At 43.1% G+C, this 27,553-nt stretch overlaps 1 protein-coding gene across 1 annotated transcript; it reads right to left on the bottom strand.

Moving 5' to 3' along the window:
• Window positions 1–735: 735 nt before the first annotated feature.
• LOC134741103 (cullin-3) lies at window positions 736–26,192 on the bottom strand. Its single transcript, XM_063673874.1, has 15 exons — window positions 26,042–26,192; window positions 25,498–25,662; window positions 19,359–19,556; window positions 18,240–18,425; window positions 17,431–17,634; window positions 15,482–15,661; window positions 12,305–12,499; window positions 11,261–11,437; window positions 10,733–10,903; window positions 9,291–9,398; window positions 8,572–8,696; window positions 5,106–5,394; window positions 4,474–4,643; window positions 3,950–4,088; window positions 736–1,931 (listed from the first exon to the last, which is right to left on the bottom strand). The coding sequence occupies exons 2-15, from the start codon at window positions 25,555–25,557 to the stop codon at window positions 1,779–1,781; spliced, it is 2,355 nt and encodes a 784-aa protein (XP_063529944.1). The 5' UTR covers window positions 25,558–25,662; window positions 26,042–26,192; the 3' UTR covers window positions 736–1,778.
• Between the last annotated feature and the right edge of the window lie 1,361 nt (window positions 26,193–27,553).

Raw genomic sequence — 27,553 nt, 5'->3', positions numbered from 1 at the left:
GCTCTATTTAGTTTGTTTTATAGACTGGAGCTATGTAAACTAATTTCAGACCTAAATATACCTCATGTCATTGTATGTGGAAAGTTTCATTACAATCCAACACGTAGTTTTAAAATGAGAGCGAAACTACGTTTGCAAGGGAAGGTGCAATTCGGCCGAGCTTGCCAGGGACTTTTAATTCGTATTTCGTCACAGTCTTCCTCGGTCTCATTCGTTTTTAGGGTTCCGTACCAAAGGGTAAAAACGGGACCCTATTACTAAGACTCCGCTGTCACCAGGCTGTATCTCATATGAAACAATAGTCACAAAACTCACAAATAGCGATTGAGACGAAAAACGAATGTGACGAACTCGGAATGCGATCAAAAACAAAAGAGACTAATTACGAATGTGTCCAGAACCGAACTTGTCAAATTATTTTCGGCGAAAAAGTCAATGAGATAAAAAACGACAAATGAATGAGACCATGATGAAAACGATTAAGACATAATTAAGAGAACGACAAGTTAAAGAATATTGCCAAAAAAGATATTGACAAAAGAGCGAACAAGTAGAGTATAGAACGAGTGACGAATACAGAATGATACGAAATAATAAGAAATTAACAAAAAACGAATGAGACGAGCGATGCTGATACCTTAACTTTGTTAATATAAAAAAAAACGAGCCTAGGTAGAAGATAGTTGATGGGGTTACCTCGTTCTCATTTAGCTGAGATATCAATAAAACATGCTGTTACAAAAGAGAATTTTAATATATTTGCTTCTGGAAATTATGAGGAACACTATCATAATACATTTCGAAAGGATCCAACTAAACCTACGATGGTATTTACAATAGTTTTACATTGATTAAAATCTCAATGTGTTAAGAATAACTCTAACTAAGACATATTTCCATCCGTAATAACAAAATACTATTAAATAAACTAAAGCGGACGTACACTGGAATCTATGCTTCATACGTGTTTATTATAACAGTTAACATAGTGTGATCCTGTTTAAAATTATTACCTAGGTCAGTTCTTTATCGACCGAGCGGTCGGCGCAGAATGCTAGCTCGTGAGGCGTTTATGTGTGATAACACTATTTTACCATTAGCTCGGGCAACCAGATTACACAACATTGCAAACGAATGCCCCGAGCAGGGGCAGCTTTTTTCAAGACTGAGTAGGTGAACATTACAACATATTTCCCAAAACACATTTTATGCTAATACGATTTCTAATGGGATACATACTTATTATTTCTGTCGGGCTGGCATGATGGAGATTCAAATAAATAATGCATTAAGTGGTCGGTGAAATGTGAAAGATTCAATCATGCCCGGCTTCGATAGGGACCGGTCGGAGGGTTCCATCCGACCGTTCAATATAAGAGAAACAAATGGTCCGTCGGTCGCGAAGAAAGATGACACAAACGACAGTAGGACATGTTCTGGTGCACGACAATTTTGCCATAAAATTTTCCAATCAAATAACGCAGTTCCAAAATAGTAAATATATTTTTCATTTAAAACAACTAAGTCCACGTTACAACGGAGGTAACCGGACCGGGAACCGCTCTTCACTTTTTAAAGTCCAGCATTCACCACACGACCCGTACAACTCCTCCGCTCATTCACTATCCGAGCGTTCGAGTTCGTTCGTTCAATTGCGACGTACGGGCTCGTGCGTGAATGATAAGCTTTATAGATGACGGGGAATGGCAAAATCGGTGTGTCGTGTCGGGTCGGGTCGGGCCTGGTGCGGTGGCACTGACAGCGCGCCGCGTACGCACCTATGCGACGTACGTGTACACCTTGCGGTCGTCCGGCGTGCGCGCCAGGTACTCGCGCTCGATCAGCCCCTCGATGCGCTTCTTGATCACCACGGGCGACGGCAGGAAGCGCGCGCGCAGCTGCTCCGTCACCTCCGCCACCAGCAGCGTGTGCTGAACAAATATTACACATTACTTTAATTTCGAACAAGATCTTAAGTCTATGAAACATACATATAATACATATGATCACGCCTATTTCCCGGAGGGGTAGGCAGAGACCACGGATTTCCACTTGCTACGATCCTGAGATACCTCTTTCGCTTCCTTCACTTTCATAACATTCCTCATACACGCTCGCCGGTTTAGGGTGCTCTTGACCTGGCCTTTCTTCAGGATTTCCCCGATCTGATCAGAGAAAGTCCGCCGAGGTCTGCCCCTTCCAACTCCCGTTTCTACCTCTTCCAACTCCCGTTTCTACCTCTCCCTTATCTCTCTGTTAGCCTTCTTTCACTCATTCTTTCCACGTGTCCAAACCATCTCAACATACCTTTCTCAATTTTTGTCACTACATCTTCGCTCAGTCCACACTTTTCCCTTATCACACTGTTCCTAATTCTATCTTGTAATCTACCTTCTGGCACCTTCTGGCTGCTCATAAAAGCGTTAAGTGCCCCATTCACGCGATTTCCAGCACTCACTCTCCTTTCAATATCTTTATCATGCTTACCGTCCCTAGTGAATAATGTTCCCAGATACACAAACTCTTTCACTTGTTCTACTCTTTCTTGACCAATCAAAATTTCACAGTTTGTCATATATTCCTCCTTTTCAAATACCATAACTTTCGTCTTACTTACATTTATTTTCATTCATTTCCTTTCAAAAGATCCATGCATTCTAGTTACCATCTCCTGCAACTCTTCACCCGATGACGCTAGCAATACCAGGTCATCAGCCTAAAGAAGACATTTGACGGGTAACCCACTCATTCTCAGCCCACATTCATCATTTCTCAAATCATGCAAACTACTGTCCATGAACAGATTAAACAGCCACGGTGACGCTACACATCCCTGCTTAACACCCTTTTCGATGCTAAACCACTCAGTATACGACCCGTTTACTCTCACAGACCCGTTTACTCTCTATGAAACAAGTGACAATAATTAACTCATCCATCGTAAAGTGACAATTATGAGAATATCAATAATCAATTCTTAGAAGTCTCGAAGAGTAAAGCGATTATCATAAGAAAATTAAGGCTATCAACTGATCCGGTTATCAAGTAATACTTGCGCCGCATTCGGAAACCGGATCAGTTGATAGCCTTAATTTTCTTAGATGTTATTTCTAAATACTGCAAGTATAATATCGCTCTCTGAATACTTGACACCCTTCATAGTCTTTACGCGATACACTTATAGGAACAATTTAACGATCACCCTTGGTGTAAGGCCCGAGTGGACGCTCGAGTTGGGCGTGCAGCGGGGCGGGGCGTGCGGCGTGCATTTTAAACAAAAAGCAAACGTATAGGAGCGGCCTTAGTGCACGCTGCTCACATCCCTCGCGAGCCCGACGCCACGCCGCACGCCTCGCCGAGCGAGCGTCCACTCAGGCCTTACACTTAGCCAGTTCATTAGAAGTACCCATCTACTTCTTTCTATACTCAACTTTTGTTAGGTTTTTGCCGCAATTCCCGCTCCACATGGCGACCCTGCCACGTTCGGTTCGGTTTCATTTGGAAGTGCAAGTAAAGGATAGAGAAAAATGTCATAACCGGGTTATTTCGTGGATGTACTCACCGGCATCTTCTTGTGTGCCTTCATGATGCGCACGATGGCCGCTTCGATCTCGTGCTGTCCTCGTCCACCTTGTTGCTGTCTCTCTCCTCCCCGGCTGACGTCACAAGCGCGTTATTCCGTGGGCAGTACTCACTGGCATCTTCATGATGCGCACGATGGCCGCTTCGATCTCGTGCTGTCTTCGTTCACATTGTTGCCGTCTCTCTCCTCCCCGGCTGACGTCACAAGCGCGTTATTCCGTGGGCAGTACTCACTGGCATCTTCTTGCGTGCCTTCATGATGCGCACGATGGCCGCTTCGATCTCGTGCTGTCTTCGTTCACCTTGTTGCCGTCTCTCTCCTCCCCGGCTGATGTCATAAGCGCGTTATTCCGTGGGCAGTACTCACCGGCATCTTCTTGCGCGCCTTCATGATGCGCACGATGGCCGCCTCGATCTCGTGCTTGCGGTCCTCGTCTACCTTGTTGCGTGTCTCTTTCCTCTCCGGCTCAGACTCCCCTTTCGCTGCCACCGTTTGAATCTTTACTCTGAAATTGAGAAAATTATTTAGAATTTGGGGCATTCGGAAACATTTCCAAGTTTTGGCCAATGTTAAGTAGCTCTTCTAATCCAAACGCAACTAATGAGTCATCTCGTTCGAAAATAAGCGTGCGTAATCATAAAGATTTTAGGCGTTCAAATGATTCAATCTATTTATCTGTATCTGTGAAATCTGAAGCCAGGTAAGATGAGTAGGCGCTAATAAGAGTTAACGCAGTGGATAAAGTGGATTCGCTCATTCCGAACAAGGGTAAAGGGACCGACATTCCAATTTTTCTGGATAAGTGTAATCAGTACGGATATGACGGCCGCACTTATCTATGATAGTGTAATGATGACAGCGTCTGCCTGTAGGGCCAGATAATAGGTTACCTGTGCAGTTTGGAGGTGAAGGCATCGTTGACGTAGAAGTGGTGAGCGGGCTCGATGTCCTTGGTCTTGGGTTGCTTGATGAGCACGCGCTGCGTGGGCTTGCCCATGGCCAGCGACTGCAGCGCTCGCACCAGGTCCTTCTCGGGGATGTCCGTCTCGTTCAGGATTTCCTGCGAGCGAAGGCGGTTCAAGAGTCTTTAAAGGGTAGGGAAAGTGAGAAACATTGACAGGTTAGCAGCGTGCAATTTTAGGAGGTTCAATTGAAATTGGACAAACCAGTTTTGACACAAAAAAGGCTATTTTGATAAATGTAGGCGGAAAGGGTCGATTTCGCATCGCGTAGAAAATTTGAATTCATCGCCTTTTTCTACTCACAAGTCGGTTTGTCACATTAGTGAGATTCTTGGAAGTAAAAGATGTCAATTTTTGGTGAAGGAAAACGTCTCGGGGATAGTCCATCGTCCGTCACAATTAATAAATTAAGTCCGAACGTCAGCCGCTTTTGTGCAAATGAACGCCTGCTCCAATTCGTAGGAGTTGTGGTAAAGTCGGAACAACACTTTTTTTGAGTCGATCTGGGACGAAATTCAACCAATTGAAATTAAACTTATTTCCATCTCGCTCCCACATACCTCATAAGTGAGCCGCTCCCTCTTGTTAAAGAGCAGCAGCACACACATCTGGAAGGTGGAGACCTGTATGATGTGCTTGCGCGCCTGCGGCGGCGCGGCGGCGGCGGCGGCGGCGGCGGTGGGGGCGGCGGTGGGGGTGGGGGCGGGGGCGGGGGGTGCGGCGGCGGCGCCGGCGGGCGGCGAGAGCGGCGGCGACGCGTCCAGCGCGCGGAACACGGCGTGCAGGTCGGCCGAGCCCAGCTGCGGCTGCAGGGACAGCTGCCGGCCCGAGTGCTTGGCTAGGTAGAAGCTGGAACACACGGGAGGGTTCTACACTCTCGCCTCGGGCACGAATCGCGCGCTCCGAGCGGGCATGCTCGACGCTGACGCCGACCGCAACACATTGGGTGTAACAAATGTACGTCGGTCGAGGAAAGCGTCGAATGACCACACTCGGAGCCTTCGATCCGTGGCCCTCGGGTTATGCCAGTTTTCCAATGCGAGCGGAACGGGCTCCGTTCGGAGTCCCTAAATACGTTAAGTTTCTGAGTGCAAACTTAACGTATTTAGGGACTCCGTTGCCGTGACTCCGTGCCAATGCATAAGTAACCCACAGGAACGGTACTTGACGTAGCACATAGCATTCATTGCCCAGAGTTAATAAAACTGACTGGTTACCATTTTGAAGTTTTAAATAAAATACGTTGTATATAAACTATATTTCCCACATGTCAAATGATATAAAACTGTACAAATAAAACTATTCTGGATTTACTGAACTGTCAAGTTTTCTGATGTAGAAAGTTCAGCCTGGCACTGGTCCAAGTTACATGTAATTCTCCTGATCGCCATTCAAGATTTAAAAATACCACAAAATACTAAACACGTTTAACCTACCTAAGGTCCGTCTAAGGGTGGTATCACACCTGTCCAATTTCTTTGTCCAATGTGTATTTGCGTCTCACATTTTGCTTAGTGAGATAGTGAGACGCAATGCACATTGGACCAAGATATTGGCCGGGTGTAATACTAACTTAAGCTAATAATGCACCGAGTGCAGTGACAGCCAAAGTACTATTGTAACATAATAATTATTATCGCAGAAATTTGTTCATGGCGGCAAAATCCATACTATGTTAATGTTATTTGCCAATCGTAGCTTAGGCGGATTCTAGAACCTCAAGTAAATTATTAGTACATATTTTGTAACCATTATCGTAGTTAGATCAGGGGTACGAAACTCCTCGCTTCGGGCAAACTCTGCTCCGTTCGGCTCAGCATTGCTCCGAGCAATTATTAGGGTTGGCACAACTTGACGTCCCTTTGCGTGCACGACCACAGACAAGATAATGACTTGAATTTTGACAACCTCAAATAGCCGAAAGGGATAGTGTTAGAAAGGGATAGCATGATTCGACCCTGAACCGCTGTCGATGTCGAACCCTGAACTGCGGGTTTTTAGGAAGTTTCTTTTCTGTACCGTAGTACTATTATTTAATCTGTGGTTAGATCATTATAAGTTTTATTTCTTTTATCTACACACATATCATAAACCGTCTATGATGCCTTTAAAATCCGTAAATAACTAAATAATGGTGAACATTAAGATAAACTGTTTTGTTACCGCAAATTTTTTATCTGTGAGAATGTTATTATTGCTAAATAATAACATCGATTTCGATAATATTATTTCATTCAAATTTGGAACATCTCTGAAAAAAAAAAAGAAATTTGATTTGACCTCTATTCTAATATCAGTCGAGATGACGTTTTATTTGAAATGAAATGTCAATTGCATACAATTTTGACAAATTTCGCTTGTTAGTTGGTATCGAACGATATGGCAATCGACCCCCACGCTAGTTTGTCTCTGAATTTAAAAAAAAGTGCGTGACATGCGTGAAAACATCACTCCTGCATATGAATGATTCCTCTCCAGATATATTTAAAGTATTAAATTCATTCCTATCACGTCATAATATAAAACTTTAATTTATTATACTTTACCTTACCCTGATCCATCCAAAATTCCGTCTTATCCGTTATCATGTAATCCTTTAATTCCGTTTCCCCGTTTTACTCGTTTGGCTGAATGCGCCAGGAGAGCGATGCCATTAAAAAAAAAGTTTTCTTTGCCCCCATTTGACATGCAGTTTATCTTTTAATTCATTTTTAATTAGTTTGTAAGGAAAAAATAATTTGTTTTGTTGTTTTTAAAGTAATTCTAGCAAAAGTTTCGTGTGAAATGTGCGATAAAAATATTTCGGATATTTCCCAACTTAACTATAATATTCATTTCGAAACGGTTTAGTCGACCATAATGAAATTGACCAATCACAGCTCGCCGCGGTCAAGAGGATTAAACAAAACGATACCTCAAATTAATTACTTATTTTAGGTTGTATAGTGGAAACAAATGCTTCATAAGTCAGAAACGCGCATGTGACACCCTTAATATGAAAAGTGACTGAAAATGGAGAGCCCATTATATCACGATTGTATAAAATGCTATTAGGTCAGTAAGGAGCTTATTAAATACAGTGACTAGTTGATATCTTGCGCAATGTTTAGCTACCTGAAGTTATGGAACGAAGCTGCCCTTTATGTTTTTCATCCTTGTGGCTTGGCGAGACTTCTGTTCTTCAACTGCACTTACAATCTTTAGCAATATCTTTCACAAACCGGGTAAGAAGAATAAGTACATTACGTACAAGCTTACGTACGGGCCGTGAGAATACCCAATTTACCAAAATACTCTCTACATGAACCCAGAGGAGGAATGTGTACCCTGTATCAATTGCTTTTTTCTGGACAATCAAGGCACAGTATAATAAAGGCTCCGTTTATTTTTTATTTTTTTATTAGCCTACTTTGGTGTCCCACTGCTGGGCAAAGGCCTCCCCTCGATTTCTCCACTCGAAAACCCGATCACTCGATCTTGACTCTACTAGGGCATAATAAACAATTTTGAGTTGATATAGATCTAAAACATCTGAGGCTTCTAAGGGCATAACAAGCAGAATGGATCGAATTTACTATAGCCTCCAGCTCTCGCTTCGAATTTAGATTAGAGTCAATGTAAACTCCCAGAAATTTAACGTGGTCAGCAGTATTCAAACAAACTTGGTACATAGAGTAACACAAGTTTGTCAGTTTTCTTGGCGTTTTGTTTAAATAGCAAAGCTTGGGTCTCGTCTGAATTCAGGTGTAAGTTACACGAAAACAAAAGAGTTTAGGCTGAAAGAGCACTATTGGTGATACTATTGAGCTTAGCCATGCTATTCGCAAATATGACACAAACTCATCAGCAAAAACAACCAAGAGTACTCCTGTTTACTCTAACTTTGATTTAACAGGAACATCAACTCTACATTCACCACCAATTTCAAAATTATTTATTTCTATATATTGGTTCCTGTTTTCAAGATAGCTTTCTAAGAGATGCTACGCATGTCTCCTAGCTGATTCCATAAACGCTAGTGCTCACCTCCTGAAGACATCAAAGGCGTTCCTGGGCGGCGTGGGTATGTTGCACTTGGGCGTGGCGCTCTGCGTGGGCCAGAAGCCCGTGGTCAGCACGCGCACCGACAGGTCCACGCCGTGGAGGTTCGTCTGGGGGACACAAACTCACTAATTGGACACGGGAGCCCCCTGTACATTGGAGTCGAGTGTCAATGTCATGTTTATGTTTTAGATTTACGACACTAGATGGCTAGCACTAGACTCGCAACTCGCGCGCCTATTGACAGTTTTTACGGTGTCATTTTATCCTACCGAGTTGTACCAACGAAAGTTAACCAGACTGATCAACGACAATCGGCATTAAACTATGAAATTTTCTACAAAATAAATGAAGAAATGCTTCATTTCTAGCTGAAAATACAAAAAACGTTATATGCTTGCCTATAAGATTTGAGGGGTGCCCGTCAATTACTCATTGAGCCCCTACATATCAATCTGGAAGTATATAAATTTTACACAAAAAAATAATATTCCAAATCAGTTCTGAATTAGCGTAGTTATTATACCTAGATAATAAATACAAAAAAACAACCGAATTGAGGTCTGTTAAAACATTGTTGTTTTACAATTTTTAACAAGAAATTAGTGTCCAAGTCATTATTTAACCAGCGCGCCATGAAAGCCCCATACTAACATCAAACACAATTTCCTATTCATTTACACCATACAAAGAAATAAACTCACCCCTGACGAGAGCACGTGCTCCTTGAACTCCTCCATGATGGTGTTGGACACCGTCATGTCCTTGAACATGCCCTCCAGCTTCGACGTGAACTGACACCCGCACTCAGTCTGCAACACATCACCAATTCATGTTCTGAACACAACAATTCATAATGGTAGCAAAAGGAAAATACGTAAAACGGGGAGACGACATTTTGGGATTATTTTGATATTCTTAATTCCGAAGGCATATGGTAACGAACTACTACTGTCTACTTACAGCTACTTGTACGTGTCCGTTTTCTAAACTTTAAAAATATAACAAAACGTAAAGTAATCAAATGAGGAAAGTGTACAAATTTTTTTTTCGTTATTTTCTGGTATAATATAAAAACTGCATTACTTTTATTAACACATTCTCAAGTTTAATCAAGATTTAGGAATTGATTTCGATGGACTGTTTGTCAAGTGTCAAAATCAACTCATTAAATAAGTATTTTGACTTTAATGTAAAAAATCATAAGTTTTCACGAGCTAGCTTAAAGTCTCACGTCTGCAAAATTCTTTACTTGTTCAGTGTATCAGCGGACTAATTGAAAAAATTCGCAATCAGATAGAGGAAGGCAGGAACAAGGCAAAGAATTTTACATTCTTGGACTTTAAGCAAGAATTCCTCTAAAAGACTACTAAGAAATGTAGGCCCATTTACATTGGTAGATAGGGCCCGCCTCCCTCAATCGAAAAACTGCATAAGCTCGCTGAATTCGAAAGTCAAGCCCTATTTGACTGTAAACAGGCCCTTAGGGGGACACTTACGAATGTCCATAGGATAGGTAAAGAATTTTGCAGATATGAGGGATGGGACAGGGCAGGGCTACGCGGCACTAGGAGCAGCCTGGGTTTTCTATTTGCGACACGTCTCCGATTATACAGTGGAAGTCTCGCGGCTCTACGTCCTTTAGCAAGCCTTCATTCTGGTAAGAACCAAAGTAGGAACTTAGATAAGTTATACTGTAAAAATTGCAAACAGATACTTTGCAGCTATTAAAAAGCGACGAATCTTCTCCTTGTAGACATGATAAGTTCGCTGGATACAAAAACAGTATGTTAAAAAAAGTCAATTGGTTATTAACATTATGGTGTCAGTGTTTCTCTTTATTACTCAGAATCACATTACTAGGGAGTCTAAAACGGATTAAGATCACAAGTTCATAAGTAGGACTAGACATTCGTTTATAAACATCAAAGCTCTCTAGTATCTCATACTTTACATACAGTGACCGCGCTAGTAAGGTTGCCCGGTGTCCGTTCTTGTTCGGGGCCAAACCTTTAGGAGTCTGGCCTATCCAGCTTTTACCAGCCTATTGTAAACAGTCAATAAGCTTTTGAATTTTAAAGACAATCCCAGTCGCGAGTACCGAAAGCCTTAAGATTTTAGGTGCTTTTGGCGTTCGAAATGTTACCTTAAGTTTCGAGATCATGTTCTTCTCAGAGTCGTCGGAGACGGACTTGTTGAGAAGCAGCCGCTTGGCGAGGTGCTGCTTGTAGTAGCGTTCGAACACGTCCTTCTCTTGCAGGAAACGGAACAGGACCATCGTCTTGTCCAGCACGCCTTCGATCTCCTGCTCGCTCATCTGCAATCGTCAGGAAGGTGTCAGTGAAGAGTCGAAAAGTTAAGACAAATGAGTACTGGTGTAGGCGTGCCACAAAATAGTTCCAACTCACCATATTGCTCGCGTTATAACTTCTAGTAAAGCGTGGCCATTTTTTTATTTATTTTGAGCAAAACGTCGCGAGAATCGTTTTCACCGTTTGGAGTACTCTAACGAAACGTACAGCAGATTAGACCTTCGTATCGCGCAACTGATTTTTGTTTTTAAATTTTCAGACGTATACGAGTCTGCACTGATAGCCATACATATATGGGAAAATAAATTAGGTACATTTTATTTGGTAGCAAAATAGATTTAGAATAAACTTATTATACTTACGCCTTTTTCGCCCTTCTTGAGCTTGCCATCGATGAAAAGAGACAAAAACTCTGGAGATTTGTTGTTCAAATTGAGGAAGTATTCGAAGTCTGAGGCGATCATATGCTTGAATATCTTGTCATTGTTGAACGAGTTATGTAGGAAGTGGTCAAATCGGTCCTTTAGGTCAAGGAGATTCTGCAAAGAAGATAATTTGATTAGTTAGAATACAATTTAAGGCAAGTTGCACCAACCATACATGAAGGACTGATCAACGTCACACACTATAATATACTGTCATCGGTAATATTGTTAACAATTAAACTACGAAGGTAAAAGGCTAAATGCCGAAGCGTTCAAGCGAATTCGAAGGCTAAGCTGTAGAAGGGTCTGCTTGACTTGACACGAGTGTCAGCTGCAAGCCCCTCCCCCCTCCCCCCGCCCCCGCGTGGTGGACTACTGTGTGTACCTGCACGTAGGCGATGGCGTTGGTGTTGTGGTGCGGCTCCTGCACCAGCGCGCGGCCCTGCTCGCGCAGGTGCGCGGACACGGCGTCGGCCACGGTGCGCAGCCCCTCCCCCCTCCCCCCGCCCCCGCGTGGTGGACTACTGTGTGTACCTGCACGTAGGCGATGGCGTTGGTGTTGTGGTGCGGCTCCTGCACCAGCGCGCGGCCCTGCTCGCGCAGGTGCGCGGACACGGCGTCGGCCACGGTGCGCAGCCCCTCCCCCCTCCCCCCGCCCCCGCGTGGTGGACTACTGTGTGTACCTGCACGTAGGCGATGGCGTTGGTGTTGTGGTGCGGCTCCTGCACCAGCGCGCGGCCCTGCTCGCGCAGGTGCGCGGACACGGCGTCGGCCACGGTGCGCAGCCCCTCCCCCCTCCCCCCGCCCCCGCGTGGTGGACTACTGTGTGTACCTGCACGTAGGCGATGGCGTTGGTGTTGTGGTGCGGCTCCTGCACCAGCGCGCGGCCCTGCTCGCGCAGGTGCGCGGACACGGCGTCGGCCACGGTGCGCAGCCCCTCCCCCCTCCCCCCGCCCCCGCGTGGTGGACTACTGTGTGTACCTGCACGTAGGCGATGGCGTTGGTGTTGTGGTGCGGCTCCTGCACCAGCGCGCGGCCCTGCTCGCGCAGGTGCGCGGACACGGCGTCGGCCACGGTGCGCAGCCCCTCGGCCACGCGCGACAGCAGCTTGTACACGCACGCCAGCTCCGCCGTGCGTGTGTGCAGCAGCATGTGCACTACGCCCGAGTTTTCCATCTGTACAGGACAACAATATCTACATGTTACAAATGTTCGAATAGCGTAGTGAACATATCATACCGTCTGCTAAAGTCGTAATTGTGGTGATATGAAGTGCGAATTTGATATATTTTTTGATTCTGAGGTGTCAGAGATAAAATGTCCGCAATCATTACCTAAATAATCATATTACGGAAATTGTATTACAATAGTTATAATTTAATGATTAAATTTACCAATAGAATACCTACCGACGCGAACGATGTCCTCGAAAAAAAAAAAAGGTAGGCTCGGTGCTCTCGTCCAGGTAGTGCCGCGCGCGCTCCGCCTCCTCGCCTGTGCTAGGGTGTGACCTGTAGTGTCTGAGCATACCTCGACGATGGTCTTCATGTGCCGCTCGATGAGCTCGTGCTCGAGCACGGCCACGACGCGCGGCTCGGTACTCTCGTCCAGGTAGTGCCGCGCGCGCTCCGCCTCCTCGCCTGTGCTAGGGTGTGACCTGTAGTGTCTGAGCATACCTCGACGATGGTCTTCATGTGCCGCTCGATGAGCTCGTGCTCGAGCACGGCCACGACGCGCGGCTCGGTGCTCTCGTCCAGGTAGTGCCGCGCGCGCTCCGCCTCCTCGCCTGTGCTAGGGTGTGACCTGTAGTGTCTGAGCATACCTCGACGATGGTCTTCATGTGCCGCTCGATGAGCTCGTGCTCGAGCACGGCCACGACGCGCGGCTCGGTGCTCTCGTCCAGGTAGTGCCGCGCGCGCTCCGCCTCCTCGCCTGTGCTAGGGTGTGACCTGTAGTGTCTGAGCATACCTCGACGATGGTCTTCATGTGCCGCTCGATGAGCTCGTGCTCGAGCACGGCCACGACGCGCGGCTCGGTGCTCTCGTCCAGGTAGTGCCGCGCGCGCTCCGCCTCCTCGCCTGTGCTAGGGTGTGACCTGTAGTGTCTGAGCATACCTCGACGATGGTCTTCATGTGCCGCTCGATGAGCTCGTGCTCGAGCACGGCCACGACGCGCGGCTCGGTGCTCTCGTCCAGGTAGTGCCGCGCGCGCTCCGCCTCCTCGCCTGTGCTAGGGTGTGACCTGTAGTGTCTGAGCATACCTCGACGATGGTCTTCATGTGCCGCTCGATGAGCTCGTGCTCGAGCACGGCCACGACGCGCGGCTCGGTGCTCTCGTCCAGGTAGTGCCGCGCGCGCTCCGCCTCCTCGCCTGTGCTAGGGTGTGACCTGTAGTGTCTGAGCATACCTCGACGATGGTCTTCATGTGCCGCTCGATGAGCTCGTGCTCGAGCACGGCCACGACGCGCGGCTCGGTGCTCTCGTCCAGGTAGTGCCGCGCGCGCTCCGCCTCCTCGCCTGTGCTAGGGTGTGACCTGTAGTGTCTGAGCATACCTCGACGATGGTCTTCATGTGCCGCTCGATGAGCTCGTGCTCGAGCACGGCCACGACGCGCGGCTCGGTGCTCTCGTCCAGGTAGTGCCGCGCGCGCTCCGCCTCCTCGCCTGTGCTAGGGTGTGACCTGTAGTGTCTGAGCATACCTCGACGATGGTCTTCATGTGCCGCTCGATGAGCTCGTGCTCGAGCACGGCCACGACGCGCGGCTCGGTGCTCTCGTCCAGGTAGTGCCGCGCGCGCTCCGCCTCCTCGCCTGTGCTAGGGTGTGACCTGTAGTGTCTGAGCATACCTCGACGATGGTCTTCATGTGCCGCTCGATGAGCTCGTGCTCGAGCACGGCCACGACGCGCGGCTCGGTGCTCTCGTCCAGGTAGTGCCGCGCGCGCTCCGCCTCCTCGCCTGTGCTAGGGTGTGACCTGTAGTGTCTGAGCATACCTCGACGATGGTCTTCATGTGCCGCTCGATGAGCTCGTGCTCGAGCACGGCCACGACGCGCGGCTCGGTGCTCTCGTCCAGGTAGTGCCGCGCGCGCTCCGCCTCCTCGCCTGTGCTAGGGTGTGACCTGTAGTGTCTGAGCATACCTCGACGATGGTCTTCATGTGCCGCTCGATGAGCTCGTGCTCGAGCACGGCCACGACGCGCGGCTCGGTGCTCTCGTCCAGGTAGTGCCGCGCGCGCTCCGCCTCCTCGCCTGTGCTAGGGTGTGACCTGTAGTGTCTGAGCATACCTCGACGATGGTCTTCATGTGCCGCTCGATGAGCTCGTGCTCGAGCACGGCCACGACGCGCGGCTCGGTGCTCTCGTCCAGGTAGTGCCGCGCGCGCTCCGCCTCCTCGCCTGTGCTAGGGTGTGACCTGTAGTGTCTGAGCATACCTCGACGATGGTCTTCATGTGCCGCTCGATGAGCTCGTGCTCGAGCACGGCCACGACGCGCGGCTCGGTGCTCTCGTCCAGGTAGTGCCGCGCGCGCTCCGCCTCCTCGCCTGTGCTAGGGTGTGACCTGTAGTGTCTGAGCATACCTCGACGATGGTCTTCATGTGCCGCTCGATGAGCTCGTGCTCGAGCACGGCCACGACGCGCGGCTCGGTGCTCTCGTCCAGGTAGTGCCGCGCGCGCTCCGCCTCCTCGCCTGTGCTAGGGTGTGACCTGTAGTGTCTGAGCATACCTCGACGATGGTCTTCATGTGCCGCTCGATGAGCTCGTGCTCGAGCACGGCCACGACGCGCGGCTCGGTGCTCTCGTCCAGGTAGTGCCGCGCGCGCTCCGCCTCCTCGCCTGTGCTAGGGTGTGACCTGTAGTGTCTGAGCATACCTCGACGATGGTCTTCATGTGCCGCTCGATGAGCTCGTGCTCGAGCACGGCCACGACGCGCGGCTCGGTGCTCTCGTCCAGGTAGTGCCGCGCGCGCTCCGCCTCCTCGCCTGTGCTAGGGTGTGACCTGTAGTGTCTGAGCATACCTCGACGATGGTCTTCATGTGCCGCTCGATGAGCTCGTGCTCGAGCACGGCCACGACGCGCGGCTCGGTGCTCTCGTCCAGGTAGTGCCGCGCGCGCTCCGCCTCCTCGCCTGTGCTAGGGTGTGACCTGTAGTGTCTGAGCATACCTCGACGATGGTCTTCATGTGCCGCTCGATGAGCTCGTGCTCGAGCACGGCCACGACGCGCGGCTCGGTGCTCTCGTCCAGGTAGTGCCGCGCGCGCTCCGCCTCCTCGCCTATGCGCGCCTCCACGCGCGCGATGTACACCGCCGCGCTGTTCTCTGCTAGGAACTTCTGAGATTCCATCTATAACAAACAACGTTGTATTTCAGATAAATGCATTGGTGAAAGGAATAAGGAAAATAGTAAGACGTCTGTCGGATGAAACTTATATTTTATAAAAGAAAATATGTTCCTGAACATAAATAAATAGGGTTGCCTAAAGAAATATGGTCAAGGCTATTTTTAATACATTTTTGAAAATATATTTTTTACTACAAATTTCACTGACTTGTCTGACGAACGAAATAAGTTCCAACGGAAAGTATACAACTTGTACAATATGAATCAATTAGGTTGCCTATCTTTTTCCGGTCACTATATTATGTGGTTACCGTGTTTAAACAGGTAAGTTTTTATCGATAATTGCACTCATCTGTCTGACGTCTGACGCTTGAATTATATATAACAAAACCGGCCAAGTGCGAGTCGGACTCGCGCACGAAGGGTTCCGTACCATTACGGAAAAAAACAGCAAAAAAATCACGTTTGTTGTATGGGAGCCCCATTTAAATATTTATATTATTCTATTTTTAGTATTTGTTGTTATAGCGGCAACAGAAATACATCATCTGTGAAAATTTCAACTGTCTAGCTATCACGGTTCATGAGATACAGCCTGGTGACAGACAGACAGACAGACGAAAAGACGGACAGCGGAGTCTTAGTAATAGGGTCCCGTTTTTACCCTTTGGGTACGGAACCCTAAAAATGATGGTAATTTTATTGCGAATACAGTGGTATAGGGTTGCCTACGAAAATCCGGTCACAAATAAGGGTTGCCAGGCTTTTTAATAAAATAAGAAGGAAAGACTTTTAGCGATAAATTAAAAAATGGCTTAACTGATCAAGTTTATTTTAATTTTATTTGAATGAATTTAATAAGCATTATTTTTGTGATTTTTTTTCATATTTTTTGGATCGATGGTTCAAAAGTTGAAAGGACTATTTTTCTTTCTTAATGATTATTTCCGAAATGATTCACTTTATCAAAAAATGTTATTTATAGACCCCTATTTATTTTGAAGGACCTATCCAACGACGCCCCACACTATAGGGTTAAAACGATAAAAAAATTGTCAGACATATTTTGTTTCTTTCAAAGCGATTACTTCCGACCATATTTCTTTAGGCAACCCTATTTATTTATGTTCAGGAACATATTTTCTTTCATAAAATATAAGTTTCATCCGTCAGACGTCTCGGTGAAGGTCGACCATATATGTAATATAACGTATCTTAGGCTAAAATGTGATATCGGACGGCATTCTCAGCAAAGAATTAACATCTATTTTTTTTTCGTAACACCACTACAATAAAGGGTCAACGACCGGCCCATGGAAGAACCGACCGCCGCGGGGAATCCCAGTTTGATAAAAACACCGAGACCCTACAAATGTAGGGTCGGTCGGTGGCTAAGTCAAATCTATTTATTCGGGGAGTCCCCCAACTAGCGAACGACTAATCCATCTATATACCTAGTATACCTTCGGCATTATAGGTTCTTCAAGAAAGCAACGTATCAAATAACAGAAATAAGCAAAATAAATTAAAATATGACTTATTATTCCTAATTACTATTTTTTTGTAGTCATTGTATAAGCATACCTGCTAAGTTTCATGTTTTCTGCCGGATGGGACCATACTTTAAAGATTTACCCAGATTGGTTGATTAGTATTTCGAGGAAGGTTCAGTATACATAAGTCTTCTTGTAGTTTCGGTTGAAATGATTACGCAATTTCAATTTTCACGAATAAGCGATCGGCTGCTTCAAATGGTAGGTTCTAAAGCTTACCCTATAGAACTCAGCAGACTGGTGCAGGAACGGTTTCTCGAAGTCCTCCTCGTACACAGCGCGGGAGTTGATGCCGAGCACCATGAGCATCTGGCAGGCGTTGCGGATGGCCAGCCGGTCCACCACCTCGCCGCGCCGCTCGCGCGCCACCAGCTCCAGCAGCGTCTGTCGCAGGTGGTCGCGGATGCAGCCGTAACGGACGACCTGGAGTGAGCAGAAAAATCAGTTCAACACAATGGTAGAGGTTTACGTAAAGAGGTAAGATTTTCACGAATTTGTCTTACCAGGCCACAGAGCGAAAGCGCCGTGCTTGCACGCTTGGAGCATTGCGTTTCGTGGTCGAAGCGTTAGACTAATGTATACATATGTCCACTATTGACATCATATCCCGAGAATTTTGTTTATCTGGGATAATCCAAACCCAAGTTATGAGGGTTAAAAAAAACGACAAAGCGCTACGAGAAAAGGTAGGTAGTGCCCCCGAGCTTCGCTTGCAAGCTTGGCTCATCTTGGCGGGGGCACAACTTATACAAAGGATTAACTGTGTTAACCCACAGGGTATACTTTAATTAACTAATAAAAAATAACTGAAGTAGTTATTTACTAATAAGAAAAATGGATATTTTGCTGTTACAAAAATTATATTGTATTGTGTATACGAAAATCTACACCATAACAAAATGTATGTATAAAATACTAGCTTTGTTTGTGATCCCAATAACCAAGATTAGTCCTCTAGTCTAGTTTCAAGTGAGGTAAAGCGTGTAATGAGATCAATAATTCATAAAGTATGTAGTAAAGGTACATACCTGATCTCTAAAAATAATAAGTCCCAAGTTATAAACATTGTCCACTTCATTTTGCTGCACATATACCCTGTCCATATACATAAGTATATCACGTATCATCACCATACTGGTCTGATGGTCTGTCCATGCATTATTTAATGTCTGCAGGAAACCATTGTGTAATGAGTGCAGGACGTCTTCTCTGACCTATAATAAAAGCAAAATACGGGTTATAATTAATAACAAGTAGTTACAATCTCTTTGATAAACTTTTAGACAACCAGTTGGGACTGTATAGCCAGATGTATGGAGTCTTTTCCAGCTTTATATCGAAAGATGTTTGTACATATCTATCACCACCTCAGGTAAACTCCATCAAGCAGTGAGGGCTACGGGAGATCCAGACCGATGGAGACAAATCACAGGAGCTGCAAAACCAAGTGATCACAATCCTCAGTAATGAGGGACCGACAAAGAAGAAGAATCATCACTGATTGCAGTAACAAGGAACGCAAAGCAAGCAACCTGGGGTTGCTAATTAGTTTTGTAGTTAGAGATAATTGTCTTGTGACCAAATTTACCTCTTTACAACTGTACATTACAATTTGAATTAAGCGTTATGAAGTCTGCAATAATTTACAGTTTGATAGAAAGTTGATTAACTGTTTAAAGAGATAGTGATTATTATTACAGAGAACTGTTCTCTAGTATATTTCGTCAAATGGTGCTAGCAACAATAGGGGGTATTACTGCAATGTTCTGCCACCAGTGCAGCACTAGCCCCTTTAGTAAACCAGAGAGTAACTTATACATACTGTGTCTATAACAGTTTTTTGACAAGTTTTCAGAGATAATAAGATATGACTGATGCATCAAGGCGGTTTGTTTACAAAGGAACTGCCGGGAAACGCGAATCCGAAATTTCGCCTACTGCCTCCTTATCGCTCGAATATGCAAGAGTGACAGAGACGTTTATTAGATAACAAAATTTCGCGATAGACCCCAGATTGTGGTAGTGGCGCCCCCTACGCAGAGTTTCGCGTAATATTCTCTATTGGTTGACATTATTTTGAGACAAGTCATAATGGATAAAATCTACTGACAACAATACTCAAATATAAAATAAGCGTAAGAATTTACTTTTGTTTCAAGGTGATGCGTGACCACTTCTTTCAAGCCAGTATAGAGCCTTTCGCCATGTTTGTGGAGGACCATAGTATATGCATTACGATAGAGTTCTTCAAATGAAAGTCCAGAATTATTTTTCTTTTGTATTTCTTGTATTGCGTTTTTAAGTAAACTCCATATGCTTTCCACATACTTCTCGTCCATAGTCATCTGTAACAGAAGAACAAAACTTGGTCAAACTACATGTATTATATATAGATTTTACTAATTAAGAGTTAGGGTACAGTGAACAAAGTCTCAAAGTAAGTTATATTTAAAGTACAGATGCATTGATTTTGCCTTGATGCTGCCAACATTGAAATCATTAGGAGCCATATTATATTTTATCTACACAAAAATAAAATGATTGATGCCAGCACAGTGTTAGTGTTCACCTAAACCTTATCTCACAACACAATAAGCACTATTCTACTAGCATTGTCTTTTACAGACCCATGTGTCTGGATACATTTGATAGTAAGGTTCTGAGTAATTCCATACTTGAAATTTTCGTGTCATCTTGAATTTATCATATGTATTAAATGTTTAAATAGGCATTGTACAAAATTAAAACAAAAGTAACAAAAACTCAAAACAGTCACAATACGAAAATATATGCTTGGCTATTGATTAAATTTTCCCTCTTGTCAAAATATAATTCATGACATTGAATACAAATAATTTAGTTCCAAGCCAAAATCCACTTGACATTCCAATTTTGAAATATTGTTACATTTGTTAATTTAAAAAGTAATAACCATAAAGCCATGCCAATAGACTAGAATCATAATTTTATTTTTAATTGCATTTGATCAGCCTATTTCACTTTTAGACTCCTATCTTCTATAGTTTGTCAAAGGACTGTCTCATTGAGGTCTCATTTCAAACATAGAGAATCATACTATCTTTGTCTTACACTAGTATTAGCACCCGAAATAGGATGAGCATTGTTTTTAGGGTTCCGTACCCAAAGGGTAAAAACGGGACCCTTATTACTAAGACTCCGCTGTCCGTCTGTCTGTCTGTCTGTCACCAGGCTGTATCTCATGAACCGTGATAGCTAGACAGTTGAAATTTTCACAGATGATGTATTTCTGTTGCCGCTATAACAACAAATACTAAAAACAGAATAATATAAATATTTAAATGGGGCTCCCATACAACAGACGTGATTTTTTGCTGTTTTTTTCCGTAATGGTACGGAACCCTTCGTGCGCGAGTCCGACTCGCACTTGGCCGGTTTTTTTTGTTCTTATTCACTGATCATTTGTGTCGTTTTCAAGCAAAAGGTACCACATTGTCACTTGCCGTAAGGACGCTGTGACAGGTTGTTCGTACAAGCAAATTTCGTCCTTACAATAAGCGACAACTAAATGCAAAATTTGACCACATAATATTGTTGGTTAAAGTTAGTGATGTGCCGCTACAGACGGAAAGTTTTGAAATTTGCGAAATTTTGGGAATGGGAAATAAAAATTTCCATTACCAAAATGGAAACCGCTAATTTCTTGTGAAGTTATCTAATTTACTGCCTTAATGTAGTTGCCCACAAATTAAGTCTTGTCAAGACAAATTTTGATTTCTCAAAATAAAGTTTAATATTCAATGGAATGTAAAGCTTTCTTTTAGGCCGTGCGGATAGAATATAATGTAAACTGTTCATAGTATCATTATTCCGAGGTCAATCCCATACCTACTTATCAAGCTATCTGTAAATTGGTCAATTCATAATGGAGAAATAAGTTTTTTGGTGCACAAACAGAAACAATCCCTCAACCTAAACACATAAGTGTTCTACTGTAGTTAGAATTTTTTATTAAGGTGTTCTAGTGTTCTTAAGTCGTTAAGCGGCTTCAAATCAAAATGTCGTTCACACTTATTACAAGCACAGGTCGAAGCGTCAGTGCAATATGAGTGACACACGTACACGTGCACGTGCATTTTATTGTTTGATGGCTGAAATGATCACCTAGTGTCCATATCTGTTTTGTGGCTAGCTTTAAGTTTTTTTAGGTTACAGTTTTAATTCAAATTTATTTATTTTTTGTAAAAAAAAAATTGTAAGCTTTTTTTATATATACTTAATTCATTGTGCATTTTATATTTCATTATCGTTTTTATTTTTTCTCTTTTGTTGTTTAGTATGTATAGATTTTTTTTTGTTTGTGGTAGTTACTTACTTTTTTGTCTGTGTTTTTTGTTTGTGTCGCTGGCGTATGTGTCGCCACCAACTCATAGTTTTAAGTCAGGTCCCCACTGAAAACCAGCGCCGCGGATTACCGCGGCATTATGCTGAGTGGGGTCCTATTTTAGCGTCCAATGTTTTTTGTCTGTATGTTTCCTTTTTTTTCATATATGTAATCTGTTGTGGCGTTAAATAAATGTATTTTCTTTCTTTCTTTCTTTCTTATTAATATTTGAGCAATAAAAAAAATTCTACCTAATTTACAAAAAAAAAGTGTTTTTCAATGTAAGCCATGCTAAAATACATACTTCTTTTTTCACAAAAAAATATCCACAGTATGGCCGGTGTAATGCAATGCAACTGACTAAGGCTTTACCTATATATTCAATTCAATTCAATACATTTATTTCATGTAACCAAGACACATTTTTTATTAGTAACACTTACAAAACTAAGGGGTTAGTAGGTAGGGGGTATATGGTATGGTACAGTATGCTGACTATGAGTAATTAAAAGTACAATTTGTTTCCTAAATGTTTGAGTCTATTACAATTTCTCATTAACTACAGAAGAGTCATTGTTGACTTATTTTTAGGTGAAGTATTTCAGAATTACAATGTGACATTGTTGTGCTTGCAAGTTAAAAGCAAATAACTTGTTCATTTATTGAGATCAAACTTTAACTGTTAGCATTATTTTATGACACAATGTTACAAATGACAAGTGGAGGTAAAATAATTAAAGACAGATAATTAAAGGACATTTCATTCATAGTATTATGATAGCGTATATTTGCTGCATGTCCTCCTTATTATTACAGTTAATTTACAAAAGTATTTCGTCACTACTTTAAAAAGAAAAAGCTTGTGCATGTTTTTTTTTCAGTTTTTTTTACGTATTAAATTAATAAAAATTAAAATACACAACACGTCTACCATACAGTCAAGTGTATTTGCGGAGTTCTAATTCAAATTATTAAAAAATAATAATATGCCACACTAGATATGAACAGGTAGCCAATGTGTGGTAGATTTGAGGGCTTTAAAATATACACCTCACAGTCTGATTGAGTTTAATGCTAAACTTCGCTTTTATGAGACCTGGACTATTCTACCTCAAAGATTCAGAGACAATTCAGAACATCTCAGCTCTCGACGACTCCTCAGTTATATTCTGGACCCGTCCCCTAATAGCTAACTGAAGTACGATGTTCCATGTCTTTTCTACTTTATATGACAAAAAAAAAATTACATCCAATAGTGTTTTTACAAAGACATATTGTTACACGCGCGACATAAAAAAAGTAGAAATAAAATAAAATAGAACTAAACAATTTCCATACTAAATAGTTGCCATGTTTAAGCATTTTACATCAAAAAGTGCTATGTGTGTAAAAGAATGGGCCATATTGCAGAAGTATGTTCGGATACACGAGACAAAAGTAAGTCAAAGGAATCAAGTCGGGTTAATGGATTGTATGAGGATGTCTTGTGTAATTTGGTGTCAAAAAAAGTAGATCCTTTTTATGTAAATGTGGAATTGAATGGTCGACTAGTAAATTTGGAAGTCGACACTGGAGCTGCATTTACCATGTTGAGAGAAAGTACAGCGAGGGAAATTTGGAATGGAAACTTGCCAAGGTTGGATGAATCAAGTGTTAGGTTAACAACTTGGACTGAAAATCAGGTGGAATTGTTAGGAGAAGCGGCAGTTGAGGTAAGGTTTAAGAATATACATACAAAATTAAACTTACTGATCGCAAGAGGCAATGGGCCAAATTTGTTGGGCCATGATTGGCTTCCAGAGTATATATATACCACTTTTGGGTATATTTGACCCAAAGAAGCCAATACCTAATGTAATATCACCCAGGATGTTAAGATGGGTCTTATTGTTAAACTCGTACGATTACGAGTTACAATATGTTGAAGGGAAAAAAATTGGGAATGCCGATGCCCTAAGTAGATGGCCTGGTCCTGAAAGCAGTGGAAAAGAAGAAGAGCTGCAAGAGGTGAATGATTTGTTGCTCAATGAGTCACCAGTTGAGTTACAGATGACGGCTAAGGATGTGGCTAAATTGAGTAGAACTGATGGTATATTAACAAAGGTGATGTTCTGGATTAGGAATGGTTGGCCAAGCAAAGTAGAAGAGAAATATAGAGATTATTATGTAAGAAGGGATGAATTAACAGAATACAATGACTGTATATTGTGGGGAGGTAGAGTAATCGTGCCTCTGAAGCTACGTGCAAGCGTTCTTAAAGAGCTCCATAGCAATCATGCTGGTATAGTTATCACTAAAGGAGTTATTTCTGGTGGCCTGGTCTCGACAGAGATACAGAGAGCTTGATACATAATTGTCAAACTTGTAAGGAAGTAAGGAATATGCCAGCCAAAGTGACTCACAGATGGATTACTCCACCAAAGGCTTGGTCTAGGCTGCATATTGATTTTGCAGGGCCTTTCATGGGCAAAATTTTCTTAATATTAATTGACTCATACTCAAAATGGCCGGAGGTAAAAATTGTTAGTGGCAAAGTTCAAGTATGGTAATTAATAAGCTAGATGAGATATTTGCTGAACAAGGGCTGCCAGACACTATAGTGAGTGACAACGGGAAAGTGTTTGCGTCAGAACAGATATGTCAATAATTTAAACAGAATGGCATTAGACATATACTGGTACCTCCATATCATCCTGCGTCCAATGGACAGGCAGAAAGAACTGTCCAGACAATAGAATTGAAGTTAAAAAAGATGTCACATCTCCCATGGTCAACCAGACTGCAAAAGATATTGTATGGTTTGCGGACAACACCCAGTTCTGTCACCAGTAAGACACCCGCGGAACTCCTGAACAATAGACGTTTCCGAACTAAATTTGATAGGCTTCATCCCCTTTCGATTCGAAAGGAGACAGAAGATATCCAAGAAAATGAAACAAAACGTGTGAGAGAATTTAGAGTGGGAGAGACAGTCTGTTTCAGGAACTATAGAACTGGGCCTAGAAGATGGTTGGAAGGAACAATAGTCAAAAGGATTGGAGTGTTAAGATATAAAATTAAACAAGGAAATAAATTATTCATTAGACATGTCAACCAGATGCTTGGTTTTACTAGAAGTGACACAGAAGAAGAAAAATAAGCTGAAATCAAGGCAAGACCATCAAGTAATAGTAAAGAAGTTCAACAAGGGGAAGAAGAAAGAGAAGATGAGGGTTTTGGCACTATAAGAATCCCTACACCGAGTCAGTGGGAGGAAATGATTGGTGTTAAAGGTCCAGAAGAGTGTGTAGTACTGGATTCGGATGATACAGTGCCTAGAAATGAACTTAACAGTAACAAGCGACCCCGGTCGAGTGAAAGCCCGCCGTCCAACAGACCATCCTTGAAAAAGATAGCTTTCTAAGAATATGATAGTACAGACATTGAGTCTGGTAGTGGAGATGAGGAACATTATAGTGCAGATAGCCAATAGTTAGATAGTTACTCAATAGTAACAAAAGACTATGAAAGCATGTTAGGGTATAAGTGAACAATATAGTTTAAGTGCATAAACAGTGTAGTGCAAAACTGACTATAGATATTTAATTCAAAATGTAGTGAAGTGTCATCTATCCAGAGGCAAAGGCATGTTATATATTGACATGTGGGTACATAAGACCTGCGGGTACCCCCAGTTTGGTTCTAGCTAGCAAGCCAGCACACGTACGTAACAGACCTCTTCAATGAACGTCAGCACACAAGTAAACTTATGTGTTAGTATATGACAGGCTCTAATGCGGATATTTCTTGTATTATTCAACTATTTATCTATTTGTAACTATGTTACATTGTTTAATACTTATAAGACAGGCCCTATAAGATTGTCCCTGATAAGTATGCATAATGCAATCAATGTCAGCCTTAATAAACACAGGGTTACTCACAGGAAAGGCTCGGATCCTCATTTTGCCTGGCTTATCCTTAGTTAAAGTACTTTTCATCATTTCGAATGCTGGTGATTATACAAACAAAACAGACACTTAAGGTTTCTTCAATTAATTGCTTATTTACACAGGCAGAAATTCTTCATTGTGATTCCTCATTAACATCTGAAATTAAAATATTATTAAACATTGCGAATAAGCAAACGTCACTTAGAATGATAAACACACTAAGACTCCATACTAAAGTACAGCTGCAGAGGCCACCTTTGCAACGTGATTTGTTGTGTTTTCTTTGTAGTTATTGGCACTTATATATAAGATATATTATTATAAATGTTTGTTTTATACATTACGGATTGCATTATGATAAATATTGCTACGAATATTTCAATTAAAATTAGAATATTGAAGATTGACAGACAACTCCGCTCGTCTATCTCTGTCTTTCACATGTAAAAGAGGAACTTCTTTATCTAATTTTTATTCCCTTTGTAAATCACCAATATAATCGTTCGTAATCAAATTATGTACACATGAAACTTACACGTAATGAGACTTTTAGCCGTAATGTAGATCAACAAAATTACATCCAAGCGTAAAATAATTATGTATTTATATTCTGATATTCTCTCAATTGTTTCAATTTATTTCTCTTTCCGACATGACAGTAACCGAGTATTAGGTTGCCAGTTGAATAAATATTTAATTAAATAAATATAAAACGAAGTGTGGTTCACAGTGTTCATACTGTTCACAGTGGCTTGCACTGAATGTGCAGGAATAAATAAATATTTTTTATTAATATCAAACAAAATGGATGCCAAAGACAGATTTGAATACTTCTATAATATTTATTTCATACCTTTTAATAGTGTAAAATAGTATATTCGGGTTTTGTGCAAAAGCCCTATTTTTATCATTATTAATATTTCTTAATAATATTTATGAAATTTAAATTATAGCGTAACATTACTTTAAATACAAAAAAATAGAATAATAACTTTCACAAGGGTTACCAGGTTCAAAAAGTGGTAAGCTTGCAAGGTTTTTTAAAAGTACTTGTAATCGTCAACAGATGGCATTGCTGTAAAGAGGAAATCTTGGAAGATATAACCAAACGGAGACGCCTTGTCTGTATTTTAAACATTTTTACAATATTTTTTTTCAATGAATAAGGAATCAAATATCAAATGGTATTTTCTGTACAAAACAGTGCCAATTTTGGCAGGTCAGGGGCACGTCAAATGTATACGTAACGTAAAATAGTCATGCCAGACAAACGTCATACAATGTGTATAGCCCTCTCCACACTCGTGCGCGAATCGCGGTGCGAAGCCACGAACGCAGGAGTGGAGTCTGCGAAATGCTCCACACTCACGTTCGCGGCTTTGCGCCGCGATTCGCGCACGAGTGTGGAGTGGGACTTTAGCCCTGTCCAGACTACGCGGCGCGAAGCCGCGAATGCGAGTGTGGAGTCGATTTCGCTGTTTAGCGAACTAGACTCCACACTCACGTTCGCGGCTTCGCGCCGTGATTCGTGCATGAGTGTGGAGAGCCCTTAAGCCCGCTTCAGACTACGCGGCGCGAAGCCGCGAACGCGAGTGTGGAGTCGTTTTCGCTGAATTAGCGAACTAGACTCCACACTCGCGTTCGCGGCTTTGCGCCGCGATTCGCGCACGAGGCACGAGTGTGGAGGGCCCTATAGAGTTTCGACAGAAGGGAACGCCTGTTAATGGCTTCTTCTTCTTTTTCTAGGGGCTATGTAAGGCTCCAGAGCCTATGTATCACTGCGACCATCTCTGATCTATTGTGATCGCCAAATCTAAACATCTATCTATCTATCTCGATCCAAACATATAGATAGTATGGTTGCCGTAGTTGCTTTGCAGATTGATTGACGCACATTCAATAATGGCGTATACGTCTGCCTGGAATATAGAGCAAAAACGCCCTAGGTTTAAGCTGATGCTGAAGCTGTTAATGGCTACTTCGGTTGGTTATATCCGCTAATGGCTCCTGTACACCATGGCCCAGCATAGGCCAAGTCCAAGGGACG

The sequence above is a fragment of the Cydia strobilella genome, chromosome 4 (assembly GCF_947568885.1).
Source record: "Cydia strobilella chromosome 4, ilCydStro3.1, whole genome shotgun sequence".
Lineage (NCBI taxonomy): Eukaryota > Metazoa > Arthropoda > Insecta > Lepidoptera > Tortricidae > Cydia > Cydia strobilella.
The sequence above is the reverse complement of the archived record's forward strand: the minus strand, read 5'-3'. Positions and strand labels throughout refer to the sequence as shown.